Raw genomic sequence first — 13,723 nt, forward strand, 5'->3', positions numbered from 1 at the left:
CAACAACCAGGACTAACCACGCCCATCAGAGGCCCTCCCCCATCTCCGATTGGCTCTATCAAAAAACAAACTCAACTATATGGTTGATGACTGGGAAGCAAAAAACAGCCTTTAATGTAACTTTAACATAAGTTTCCAACTTGTCATCTCTAAGGTTTTTAATTTAACTGAAAACATTCACGTGTCATCAACACACTAACATCACCATGCTAACACGTCAACATGCTAACAGGTCAGATTCCCACATTCACACATTAACATTTTTTAAGTAGGTTTTTAAATTAATTTGTGCCATTTCTGCATCGTTTTTCATGTATTTATGTCTTATTTGCCAATGTTTTCCATCTAATTTGTCAATGTTTAATGCTTTTCTGTCACTTCTTTTGTTAATATTTTTCTTTTTTAATCCCTTTTTTCCATTTGTTAGCTCCTGTCATGTCTTAGCATGTTAGCGCTGCTCCCTACACACACAGTGTCATTAACATTAAGCAAACAATGTCCACATCATTACGGTAAGTTTACATGCTAAATGCTTGGTGGGAGGTAGTGGGTGGTAGCATGGTGAGGGGGTGGGGCTGTAATGTAGCTGACCACATGGGTGGGGTTTGGGGCAGGACAGTAGACCCTAGAGGTGTGGCCTGGTTGTATAGCCCCCCAATGGGCAGATGGCGGGAGGCAGTGATAGGAGGAGTGGAGGGGAAGATGGGTGGGGTGTGGCAGAGGAGGGGGTGGGGCAGACGGAAGGTAGGCAGCAGCAGGGGGTGGAGCTTCATATGGCAGGTGCACAACAGGAGGGGGGGGGGGGAGGGGTGTCTGCTCAGAGTAGAGGAGATTAGAAGAAGGGGCAGAGCCTGGAGGGGCAGGGCTGACTGATGAGGGGGAGGAGCCTTCCAGGGAAGGTGCAGGGCCTAGAAAGGAGAAGAGGAGGAGAAAGTTTTTCATCAGTGACTGGGCCAAGTTACAGTCCAAGAACTACAACCTAAGATCAGAAGCAGGACCATAACTTGACAGCAGACCCTGTCCAAGACCGTGACCCAGACCAGAACCCAAGCTCAGAGATGAGTTCTTACAACGATCATCTGTAATCACCAGGAGTCATCCTTTCTTTCACCGTGTGACTGTGTACAATCTGTCAAACAGCTACTGCAGAGGCTCATGAGTAATGAAATGTGTAGTGATGTAAGTTAATAGTTTTTCTGTCAAAGAGAAATTAAGTTTATTTAATGAAGTTTGTGTTTAAAATGCACCAACCGCTGTTGTGAGTGTCTGTCTGTCCGTCTGCCCTGGAGGACTCTGGGAAGGAGGAGGGGGGCTGGTGCGGGCCTCGGCCAGCGTCGGGGTACCCCTGAGGGGCTGCTGGGAAAAAAGAATTTGTTTGCTGGTTGTTTGTTTTAGCAGGCAGCACATGGGCCAATAAGAGGTTGTTCTCACCGTGAAGGGCAGCGTCCTGGCTCGCGTAGGGAGGGTAGTGCTGGTAGGAGTAAGGGGTCTCTGGGGGGGCGCTGGAGTATGGCTGCTGCCAACAGGTCTGATGATACCACTGAGGAGACAGAAGAGGGGGAACTCCTGATAAGGGGCAGTGACACATTTGAGAGGGGCAGAGTTTAAAATATCACAATCTGCAAGGGGTAATTTAATATGCAGCCGTCAGCCAATAGTCATCGAAAAACGATGAATATGACATGACCTCAATGACACTTGATTCACGAGGATAAAGATGAAGGAAGGGAAGAGTATAATTGATCACATAGATACAGGTCACACCAATATATTCACTAAAACTAGTTAAAGGTGCGGGAGACTTTTGTGACCAATTTTTCATCAGATCTGCAAAACCTCAGTCATAGCCTAAGTATCACGAATCTGTAAGTCTTTCTGTGATTACTTACCTGAATCTCTTGCATTACAGTGAACAATTTCAAAGTGCCATCCACCATAAACGAATACCATGTGTTTATATTCAGAGCCGGGAGGTAACTCGGGCATTTTCGGAATTTTTTGTTGCGATGTGCATTGTGGGAAACAGAGGCTCGCGCTGCCACTGCAGGTGGATGGCACTGGATGGCACTTCGAAATTGTTCACAGTAATGCAAGAGATTCAGGTGAGTAATAATAGAAAGACTTACAGATTCGTGATACTTAGGCTATGACTGAGGTTTTACAGATCTGATGAAAAATTGGTCACGAAAGTCTCCCACACCTTTAAACACGTTTTACTTTCTCATCAGAATGATGCCATTGTTTTATAAATGAACAAGTGATCGTACCTGGACTCCAAGGTTGTAGTAATACTGGAGGACTCTGTAGTCTGAACACACATATCAATAATCAATCAGTTGATTAGTCAAGAGTCAAACTTCGACTTAAAGCTCAGTGACCTCTAACCTCTGGGTAAGTCGCTTCCGTTAGGGTCATAGGAGTAAGGGGGCGGAGACATCACTGAGCAGACAGGTTCACCCAGCTCATTAACCAACCAGGGAGAGGCTGCTGGGATTGGCATGGCAACTACAGAGACACAACAGAGCATAAGAATAGGTAATAAATAAGCAGCTTAGAGTACACTGAGCCCATTGGTCCAAGTGGAAAGGTGTGGGTGAAGCCAACAGCTGAAACACCAAGTCCACATATGTAATGGGTAACTTAACATGGAACTAATATCCAACTTGTTCTGTCCAAGTTACTCCACTGAGTAACTTGGACAGAACAAAAACCATTTTATTCAGTTCTAATGATGCATCTGAGACCGTTTATGTTTCTGAAATGCTGTTTTAAAGCCATCATCATATTGGCACTGAGCTGGCAGAAGTGATCACATTTGAGAAAAGGGATGGAAGTAAGGGAGTGCAAAGGGTCCGAGGTGGGCTAATGGTAAAGCGTTTGCTTAGTCCTGAAAATGGTACACTTTACGTGATGATCTTTGACATCTTTTGATTGTATCTCATTAGTGGAGACAAAAACAGAAAAAGATACTAGACTTAACAGCATCAAGTCTGAAAAAGCATCTAAACTTCTACTGGTCCAGGTCACCGATTAGACGATCCAAAAAAAAAAAAACTATGACACCATCATCTAGTGGTCATCAGAGGTATTATACCGTTACAACCTGAACGTGGCGGTGCGTGTGCAGACGTCAGGTGAGCGACTGCAGGGACATGAGAGGATGCAGAGGAGGAAGAGGACGGTGATGAACAGATGACAGTCAGCGGCTTCACCACCTGTGAAAATAAAATGCCCACCAGTAAGTTTCCACAGGACCAGGTGTGGAGCTGGTCTAGGTGTGTGTCAGATGCTTTTTCTTCACCTGCTGTGTGTAGTTGTAGTTCACATCCCTCTGCGGAGAGTCAGCACCACCTCCTTCTTGTTCATCCTTTCAGAATAAGAGGCAAACCAGGTCAAAGTCACCTGTTCAGATGTGAACATCACGTCATCAATTCCAGTGGAATGAGCCTCAAGTGAGTTACCTGTTTGGGGGCAGGGTCTGCAGCTGAGTAAACTCCTGATGTCTGGTAGCTCTGATCTGAAACAGGTCCATTTCATCAGGCCACATACCACCTGTGCAGGAGTGTGATAGGACGGCTGCTGTGTGACTCACCCTGAGATGAGTAGATGAAGTCCTCTGCGTACTCACCTGTGGACAGAAACACAGTGCTCACTTGTTGATCATATAGTGCTACAAGAACAGAGTCATCCCTGCCTATCTTCAAGAAGCTCCTGAAGACCCAGCTCTTCCGAGAGCACCTCCTGTCCTAGCACTTTCAAACATTCCATTTTAAATATTCTAATAAGGTTTTTCCCAGGACAACCACAGATTCTTTCACGATTATCTCTGGACCTGCTGCGGTGGTCCGGCCTCTTCCCTGCCCTCATCATCACCACTCACTTATCCTCAACCGCCTCCATGTGTCTCCCCCTACTCCCCCCTTCTCCCCCTCTCCCCCAGTCCCTATCTCTATCGCTCTCTCTTTTTCCCCTTCTCTACTCTCTCTCTTTAACCCCAACTGGTCAAGGCAGACGGCCATCCTCCAGGAGTCTGGGTCTGCTCGAGGTTTCTGCCTGTTAAAGGGAAGTTTTTCCTCGCCACTGTCACCAGTCACAAGTGTTTGCTCCAGGAGGATTCTGTTGGGTTTCTGTAGAATTGACTTAGAGTCTGGTTTTGACCAACTCTATATATAAAATGTCAAGAGATAACTTTTTTGTGATCTGGCGCTATATAAATAAAATTTGATTGATTGAGTGATTTAGTTGGTTTTCCCCTGTAAGTCGCTTTGGAAAAAAGCGTCTGCCAAATGCGTAAACATAAACATAAACATATAGATTATCTGTCGATAGTATGCATTATGGATGACGGATCATTACCCTGGTCCTCCACGGTGCTCGTCTCCCCCTGCTCCTCCTCTGAAGAACACACAGGTGTGTTTCCAGGTGCAGGTGCATGGGGGAGGGGTCCTGTGCTCCGCTGCACTCTGTAGGTGGAGCCAGCTGGGGGATGCGGTGCTCCCATGGCAGAAGGCGGGGGTATTGTAGAACCCTGTGGGAGGAGCCAGATTATGCCAGTGCACTGAACCTTCAGACCATCAGACCATCAAGATCTCCCAGTGTTTCTGACCGTCAGAGGAGGAAACACTGCCTCTCCTCCGTCGTCCAGCTGGTAGAAGGCCATCGCCGATTCCAGATCAGCTGATTCATCGACAGCGTCACCAGGGAAGCCAAATGCACAGTCTTTATTCAGAGCTGCCAAATGGCGACGACTGCGCCTGAAACAAAATTAAGACAGCAGATTAAACATCTACAAGGATGAAGCACCATCTGAAAATGTCACCGATGGCAGAGCTCAAGAAAAACTTCTCCTGAACTCAGGTTTAATCTTCTGTCATGGATGAAGATGAGAAGATGCAGGTATGTCCATAGTCCCACATCAAACAGTGAACCGGATCCAAACAGACAGAGTCTGGGATGCATCCAGTGTCAGTTTGACCATCACAGTCTTGTTATATCTTTACATTGCTCCTGGTGGACATGTCAGACACCACAAGAGAAGACTCACCTAGACCTGAAGGCGTAGTTCTCGTAGTCATGGTAATATCTTCTGCCAGGGTGGTAGTAGGTCAGCTGAGGACCAATCAGGTGACGGTTCAGGAAACGAGTGGAGCTTCTGACAAGAATCCATCAGAGAGGTAGACATGCCCATAAACAGAACCAGACAGAGGTTTTCTTCAGCATCAGTCGGTGTGTTTATTTATTCATTTACTTATCAGGTTCTAAACCTGTATTTCCAAGGTCCAACCACATGGAAAGAATTTACACACCAACACCAGGACACCTGAATGTACCACACCCTGTGACTAGATTTCACTTAGTGAAACTTGTTTTTCAATGTTATTTTTTAGTTTTTGTTGATGATAATAAACCCAGAATGTGACTTATTGTTCAAATAGGTTTATTCTTATTGGTCCATTCAACCAGATACTAGTGTGACACTTGACCCCATCCACAGGTTGGTCCCACCTGTTGGCTCCATAGCGGGGTGGTCGGGTCGTGGGTGGGTGGTGATGATGGGGGGCGTAGGGGTCATAGGCCATGGCTCCCGGTGAGGGTGGTGGCGGTGGACGTGGATGACCTGCTGGCTGGAAGCGGGGAGGTAAGACAGAGGGGGCAGGACCTCCATATGAAGAAGATGGAGGAATCAGCAGCTCCGCCCCCTTCACACCACTGCTGCCACGAGACTTCCTAAAGTAACGATGGCGATGATGACGCGGACCACGCAACTCTGGATCTGAGGAATGGGAGGAGACAGTTATCTGGCTACATTAAAGCAGTGTTTTTCAACCTTGAGGTCGCGATCATGTGACCACATGCATTACTATGCTTCAACCTGCCTGGACACAGTCGCAGTGAGAAAACCAGACCGAACAGAAAATGTAAAAATTTCTTCCCCTGCCTGGCTCCGCTACATCTCCAAGAGAAAAATGTCTCAGTTTTGAATGTCTGGGGTCACAAGCCAAAAAAGGTTGGGAACCACTGTGTTAAAGGAACTGTGAGATCGTTTCCTTCTGTCATAGTTTCTACTAGGAATGCACCGATTCCTATACGAGTATCGGGCATCGGCTCAGATACTCAGTGTGTGTACTTGTACTCGTACTCATAAAAGTAATCCGATACAACCGCACCGATACCATGGCCACGTGACATTCACAGTTCAGTGCAGCAGGTACGCGGCGGTGGAATAATGTGTGGGGAGTGTGAAGAGTGTGGAGATTTTTCAAAAATAAATGACGGTGAAAAAAGTAACGCTGACTGCAAGTAACGTTAAAGACACAGGCAGATACGGATGGAGCGTTCTGTCCACCCTCTGCGTACATTCCATCCATTTCTTCAGGTGCTGGCGGATGCGTACCCAGATGAAGAATACCACCGGGAACCGTGGAGGTAGAGGATCTGTTCAAAGAGCAACTGTGTGAGTTGGAGAAAAACTACTGGCATATTTATGACAACTACCCAGGGCTCAGCCAGTTTCCATCCTACTTATAATACTATGGGGGTAAGAAGTGGTGCGGACCGCCGCCAGCGGAAGTGAAGACGAAACTTATCGCTTATTTATCTTTTCTCTACCTCCTGAAGCAAAGCTTTTAAACCTTACCAGCGAAAACACTGCAACATTAGTATCCACATCAGTGTTACCGCTGTCATCTCCATGTTTATTATTACTGACTTTCTTCTTCTCAAAAACACTTTACTTTTCTTCGTGGTATTTGTCCAGTATGGTTAATTAAGAGTTGGATTAATTGAGAAACGTTCATTCCAACATATTAAATGTCAGTAGCAGCACTTTGTTCCAGTCTGACAAATGACAACGGCAATAAAGCACATTTTCAAAAGGAACTAAGAACTGGAATGGGATTATTAAGTACTCATATCGGTACTCGGTATCGGCAAGAAGTCAAATGTAAGTACTTGTACTCGGTCTGGAAAAAAGTGAAGAATACCACCATCAAGATCTCTCTCTCAAGAGTGGTATCTGTGCATCCCTAGTTTCTACATGGTTTGAAAGTACAAATGAAACCATCTAAATGGAGATAATTACAGGTTGGGGGAAGAATTAAACTCACCAAGGTCACCTTTCCTGGTCGGAGCTGCAACGTTCCAGGCTGGAACTGGATTCACTGGTTTGAGATCAGTTAGGGGAACCAGGTGTCTGAAAAGAACACACAGGTTTAGGTGAGTCCAGGTGAAGGACTGGACATGAGGCTTCATCAGTCCATCTCATACTTCTCTCCAAGCTCCTCAATAAACACAGTCACGGCCGACGGATGCGTTCCAACCTCCTGGATGAAGGCATTGTAATATTTGCCCTTCGGTTGTAGGCGAACCTGAAACACATCGAACCGCAACACGTTAAAACGTGATCCAACTGCCTCGCTGTCCTCTGGGTCAGGAGTCAGAGGTCACTCCTCAGGTCATTTATGCAATGAAGGCTTCAAAGACTATTGACAGACTAGAGTGAACAGTGAACGGACAGACAACCTGTAAACTCAGAGCTCTGGTTCCACATCAGCTGATCAAAGTTCAGTGCCTTTTATAATCTCAACAAACACATCACACTATTAAAGAAAACTCACAGATTTTATTCAGCACTGACTGTAAAACTTTCAGGTTAAATATGTGAACGAAAGCTCAGAGGTCAAAGGTCAAGTTCGTCGATACAGTGAATGATAATACTCTATTATTCTATAGTTTGATAAGACACAGAACTCAGTGGAACCAAAAACCCAGAGATTTCTTCATTTCAGGGTTAAAACACAAACTACAGTCAGAAGCTTATTGCTTACCTGACATTTGTCACCAAGGAAGTACTGCCTTCCAGCAAAAACCATGTAGTCCGTCTTCTGCATCTCTGGAAAACACGTCAAAAATAAAGAACATAACATGTCTGTACTTGAAAACCCTCGGCCTTCAGTCCACGCCAAAGTTTTTGCACAAACGGGCAGACAGATGCACGGATGACAAACTGATGACAATACCCTGCGGCGAGGGCCAAGGGTAAAAAGGATAACATTGGCATTATATAACTGTCGGTGGAAGGTGGTTTTCATGAAGGATGCACTGAAAAACATGAACATGTGTCATGTGACCAGGTGGAAACAGATAAGGAGGATTTGAACACTACTGAAAACATGAAAACAATTAAATTTTTCAGCTTTTAAAGCTTTTATTTGGAAGACACTTCCTGTTACCTTTACAGGTGTCCTGCCATACGTCAAACTCCAGGTTCCTGTAAACATCTCCATCCAGAGACTTCATCACTTTATAAGGAAGACACAGCCTACAGGAGGGCGGGGCTTCATCAGATACAAGGCGGGGCTTCTCATCTATAGCTCTACCCACCTCTGACTCCTCCCTGCAGGTATGAACAATCTGTCTGAGGTACAAGATCATCACGATGTCACTGCTCAGGTGAAATAGGATGGGCAATTTACCGTTGACCTTGTTCTTCAGGCATGTCGTAACCAGCATCCACATCGCTGCACATCGACGGACTGTTTCTATAGCGACGACCTCCGACTCTGAACGCCTCCACTGCCTGACAGAGCTCTGCCTCCTCCAGGCCAAACACCTGAGTGTAGAGGAGCTCGTACACCAGAGCTACACAGGTGAAACACAGGTGAATCTACATCAGGTAAAACACCTAGGTTCCAGATTCAGAGCCTTCTCACACCACCACAACAGACCCCTCCTATGCTACAATAAACCCATCCCATGCCACAGACCAGTACGTCTACATCCCTGATCCACCTGCTGACCTCCTGGGTCACCATTAACCCACACATGAAAAGGACCCGATCCCCCACCTTGGACCAGGACCTGGATCTGATCCCCTACCCTGGACCAGGACCTAATCCCCATTTTTTGGACTCACATTGGCAGAGGGCGGCGGAGGCGGGGTAACTCCTTTGGTAAACAATGTCATAGTGACCGTTGATGGAGCAACACAGAATTACCTAAGTAACACAGCAGACAGACAGTCAGTATAGACCAGAGGTGTCCCATCCTGGTCCTCGAGGGCTGGTATCCTGCATGTTTCAGATGTGTCCCTCTTCCAACACACCTGATTCAAATGATAAGCCTATCATCAAGCTCTGCAGAAGCCTGACAACACCCGTCATGTGCTGGAAGAGGGAAATATCTAAAACATGCAGGATGCCGGCCCTCGAGGACCAGGATTGGACACCCCTGGTATAGACCAATCACATCACACACAGGTTGCTACAGCCATCTGATTGGTCATTAGGGTTAAGGGTGAGAATGTGTTAAAAGGGCTCAATGGTGCCAACCAGTGGTGTGAGGCTGAGCTGGGACCTAGTACCAGACCCAGCCCCTAGACCACCACTGGCGTCAGTGTTTGTGCAGCGCCTGAAGACATCACATAACCCTATGGACCTTGGTCTATCTTGACCTCTGATCCTTTATTTGTGTTTGTTGAGGTTATAAACATGTCCATCTGTTTCTCACCTTGTCCACGTAGTCATCCTCTGAGATCACTGTGGCTTGTTTCCCTGGGTAACGGTAGATCACAAAGCACCGCCTACACACAGGAAATACACACATATACACATAGGTGTTAATGGTCAGTGTGTTTGCTCTCTGATTGGCTGAGTAAACACCCGTTTCTGTCCTCACCTGAAGAGCTGAGACAGAGCTTTGATCTCCACCTGACCCACGGTCTCCTGAGAATAGAGTAATATGCACACCTGAATGTGCATCTAATCACACCAAGCATGCATCTGGACACGTCTGACCACACAGCTAAACAAACCGAACACACCTGTATGCACCAAACATGCACCTGACACACCTGCCTGTCAGCTGTTGTGTACTGAAGGGTCAGAGGTCACAGCTTACCTTGGGGTCTTCCAGACGCTCCAGGTACTTCTCAAATGAACCTTCAACAAACTGTAACACAAACAGGCAGTGGTTTGAGTGACTCATTTAGAGCTTTTTTTGTGAAGGGTACAATGCTCAGGTTAGTGTCACTGGGTTCTTCTTCACTTCTAGACCTAATGGACTTTGGGTCCAAGGTCACCTGTAAACCTAAGGCATGGAGAAGATGACCAGACCTGAGTCTGAACACTGCACATGCAGTGATCAATTACTCAAGCAGGTACTCCAGGTGGAAATGGGTCTGAGACTTGGAAAACCAGAACCAGAAGTGATCACAGCTAAGGTCCCACCCACCTGAACCACATATCCTTGACTCACCGGCTCAAAGTTGCATCTGTTGGCTCTCATAAAGTTGGCACAGTCCTGGCGGATCTTCTGGTGGTGGTTCTGAGACGAGTACAACTGCACACAACACGCGATAAACAGAATTTAACAAAGACCAAGTCCACATCCACAGACCAGCAGCTAATCAGACCCAGGGGCAGGTTCTGACTCTGGGACCAGGGTCTTTTTTTTTTTTTTTTTAAACTCACTTAGAACTGTTCTTTGAGTCTAATTGGTTCTAGACCTGATCAGACCAGATTCACAACCCCTGGACATGCCTGACTCCAGTTCACCTGCCCTGACCTCATGATCCACCTGAAGATTTGATCAGTGGTGCCAACTGATTTCTGCCAGTCCCTGATCGACCCTGCCTGTCTCTCATGGTCTCTGCCGATCTCCATCAGTCTCTACAGTCTCCTGATGAACCCTGCCAGTCTCTGTTGGTTCCTGCTGGTCTCGGCCTGTCTGTATCAGTCTCTGCCAGTCTGTGTCATTCTGGATCTGGGTCTGGTTTTGGGATCAGTGGATGTGTTCAATGTTCTGATGAAAAAATTGAAGGAAACTCTGCTTTTCTGATACTCAGAACCAGAGTCAGATTTTTCAACTCAATTTCCTAATCTCCTAAATGACCTGAATGGTCAATAACCATGTGTTGTCGTCGTCATCCGGGGTCGAGTTCAGATAAAAAAAAAAAAAAAGTTTATAAACTTTTCTATTGTTGAAACATTAAAACAGTTAAGAGCATCCAATAAATTAATATTGTTACCACTACCCACAGTTATCATTAGGAAGAACTATTGTTATGATGATGATTTTTATTACGATTATTATTATTAATAATCACAATGTTGTAGTTTTTATTTCTAAAACATGAAGGATTATAAATCTGAGGTCACGTGATGTAGCCACTGATTAGTCAGTCACGCCCTTTGTCAATATTGATAATAATCGATGCTTACGGCTCAGAATGAAATGAACCCCGTTCTGGTATCAGCTGCATCACTCTGACCTCGGCTAAAACGGGGGGTCCGGTTTGGTCCGTTTCTCACCTGCTCTGACACGGCTCGGAAGAGACTGGACGCGTCACGGGCCACCATCTTCCGGTACAGGCCGAGACTGCACAGGTACTCGTCCATATTCACGAAGTACTTCTTCAGGCCTTTCTGCATCCTGAGGCCGCAAATATACCACAACAGAACCGGGACGGCACCGGGGACGAACCCGGACAGAATACAACAAGACACAGCTTCACGCGGCAACACGAGCCCCGTTGGCTACAGGTGTCATTACTCAGGTGTGATTAACGTGTAAGACCTCTGCTGCCTTCATGGACCCACCGATAATTAGAAAAAGTGTCTTCACAAGTTCAGCTGTCAAATAGGCTGTAAATCAAAATTACAAACAAAACAAACAATATACACAGCTCAGTCATTTAGATTGTTAGTCGACATCTTTAGAGTCTGGTTTCCACCAACTCGATATGTAAAGTGTCATGAGATAACCTTTGTTATGATTTGGCGCTATGTAAATAAAATTTGATTTTTGAATTTGAACCTAGTGATAATTCTATTCACCATCAAAAAAATTTTTTTAATTGATTTTGTATTTTGCTCATTTTCTCAGTTGGCAATGTTTTTTTGTTTGTTTTATTATTTTACAACATTTTATCATCATAATAGTTTTGAACATGAAATGAGTTTAAAACCACTAATAGCATTGTTTTCACAAGATTGCTTTCTTGGTTTTTTTTTTGTTTCTGTTTTTTTAAGTCTTTTAATTATGTTTACTTACTTTATCTCGTCTTCATCTTGTTGCGATTGGTAGATACGTTGACAGAAAATTAAATTAATGGATAGTTCTCAGATGCATTAAAACTTAAGTCTGTCTGGAATATGTGAGGAGTTTAAAGTGCAGATATTTGTGTTAAAACATGTTGTTAAAACATGTTGTTAACGTGTTCTTTTATTGGAAGCGACGAGTCTGGATTCAGATCGGTCTCAAAGTTGACAAAATTTATTTAGATTACAAATAAGGTGGACACTCAGCGCTGAGAACTCAAAGACAATGAGTCCCGAACATTACATGAGATTTCAATTTATTCACCCTATGGGCAGGCTCACCCGTATTAACGGGTTGGTCTTTAACTTAGCGTTATCTAAAAAGATCAAACAGATGTGGGGCCTTAACTCTAAGTAAACTTATGCCAACAATCAGTTAACACAATCACCTATGTGTGTGAATGTGTTTGTTCAGACGTGTAGCTAGAAGAAGAACAGAACCTAATTAACTCTTGTTTAGACAGATGGTTCCTATCTAAAGAAGGTTATCCTAGTGATAACATACTTAAACTTCAACTCAACAGAGTAATACATTAATCCTGGTCACAAAGAACTCACTACAGGGTGGGGAGGCAAAATTTACAATATTTTGAGGTAGGGATTGAAAGACAGTGTATGACCAATTAGTTTATTGAAAGTCATGAGAATTTATTTGCCACAAGAAAATTTACATAATAGAAAATGTTTTTATTCTATGTGTCCTCCTTCTTTCTCAATAACTGCCTTCACACGCTTCCTGAAACTTGCGCAAGTGTTCCTCAAATATTCGGGTGACAACTTCTCCCATTCTTCTTTAATAGTATCTTCCAGACTTTCTTGTAATAGTTTTGCTCATAGTCATTCTCTTCTTTACATTATAAACAGTCTTTATGGACACTCCAACTATTTTTGAAATCTCCTTTGGTGTGACGAGTACATTCAGCAAATCACACACTCTTTGACGTTTGCTTTCCTGATTACTCATATGGGCAAAAGTTTCTGAAAAGGTATGGATAATAGTGTTAGGTATGATTATGACATCAGTATATGTTTGGTTTCAAAACAATTGACGTAGTGCCTGCTGAGAAAAAACAACAAAATGTTCATTGTAAATTTTGCTTCCCCACCCTGTATTAACATTACTGAAGTAAAACAGATTAAAACAAAAGAATCCCATGTTAAAACAATAACTACTTAATACTGAAACAATTCATCATAAAACTTCAGTATCTAAAGTAAAATACATTTCAATGTGATGTGATACATGTCATACTGGTCTCACATCTTCACACTCAGAAAACACGTTTCAATTTTGACTTGCAACATTTCATTTGACAAATGGATGAAAATTCATGGCGTGGCAGAGACTCAATAAGATGTTGAGGAAATGAGGGACAATGAGACACAAGAGAGTCTGGACATGGACCACATAGTCCTCGTTCTGGTCTTTCTGTCCACACTGACCTCTGGATGGATGATGATGATGATGATGGACAGAGCTGGAAATTCATCTGTGGTGAAGATCAGAGGTTAAAACCAATATTAACAGGACACCTGAGTTTAGACACAACAAGTCTAAATGAACTGTGTAGTTCATTCTCGTACATCCAGGTCTGAGTCTGTGTCCAGGTCTGGGTCTAGGTCTA

At 44.4% G+C, this 13,723-nt stretch overlaps 1 protein-coding gene across 1 annotated transcript; it reads right to left on the reverse strand.

Moving 5' to 3' along the window:
- Positions 1 to 525: 525 nt before the first annotated feature.
- Positions 526 to 11,429, reverse strand: alg13 (ALG13 UDP-N-acetylglucosaminyltransferase subunit). Its single transcript, XM_030146227.1, has 24 exons — positions 11,310 to 11,429; positions 10,255 to 10,338; positions 9,898 to 9,948; positions 9,676 to 9,722; positions 9,508 to 9,580; positions 8,915 to 8,996; positions 8,475 to 8,640; positions 8,232 to 8,395; positions 7,827 to 7,891; positions 7,267 to 7,367; positions 7,107 to 7,192; positions 5,506 to 5,773; positions 5,045 to 5,152; positions 4,607 to 4,754; positions 4,357 to 4,528; positions 3,593 to 3,628; positions 3,462 to 3,517; positions 3,302 to 3,367; positions 3,104 to 3,215; positions 2,386 to 2,505; positions 2,268 to 2,308; positions 1,432 to 1,540; positions 1,252 to 1,356; positions 526 to 908 (listed from the first exon to the last, which is right to left on the reverse strand). Exons 1-24 carry the CDS (start codon positions 11,427 to 11,429, stop codon positions 526 to 528), a joined length of 2,763 nt encoding a protein of 920 aa, XP_030002087.1.
- Between the last annotated feature and the right edge of the window lie 2,294 nt (positions 11,430 to 13,723).

The sequence above is a fragment of the Sphaeramia orbicularis genome, chromosome 1 (genome assembly GCF_902148855.1).
Source record: "Sphaeramia orbicularis chromosome 1, fSphaOr1.1, whole genome shotgun sequence".
Lineage (NCBI taxonomy): Eukaryota > Metazoa > Chordata > Actinopteri > Kurtiformes > Apogonidae > Sphaeramia > Sphaeramia orbicularis.

Excerpts from the sequence above, each read along its gene's own strand:
- alg13 (XM_030146227.1), bottom strand. The coding sequence starts at position 11,429 with ATGCAGAAAGGCCTGAAGAAGTACTTCGTGAATATGGACGAGTACCTG. Across the intron at positions 3,368-3,461 it reads CAGACCCTGCCCCCAAACAG|GATGAACAAGAAGGAGGTGG; the intron begins GTAACTCACTTG and ends TTATTCTGAAAG. Across the intron at positions 1,541-2,267 it reads ACTACAACCTTGGAGTCCAG|TGGTATCATCAGACCTGTTG; the intron begins GTACGATCACTT and ends CTGTCTCCTCAG.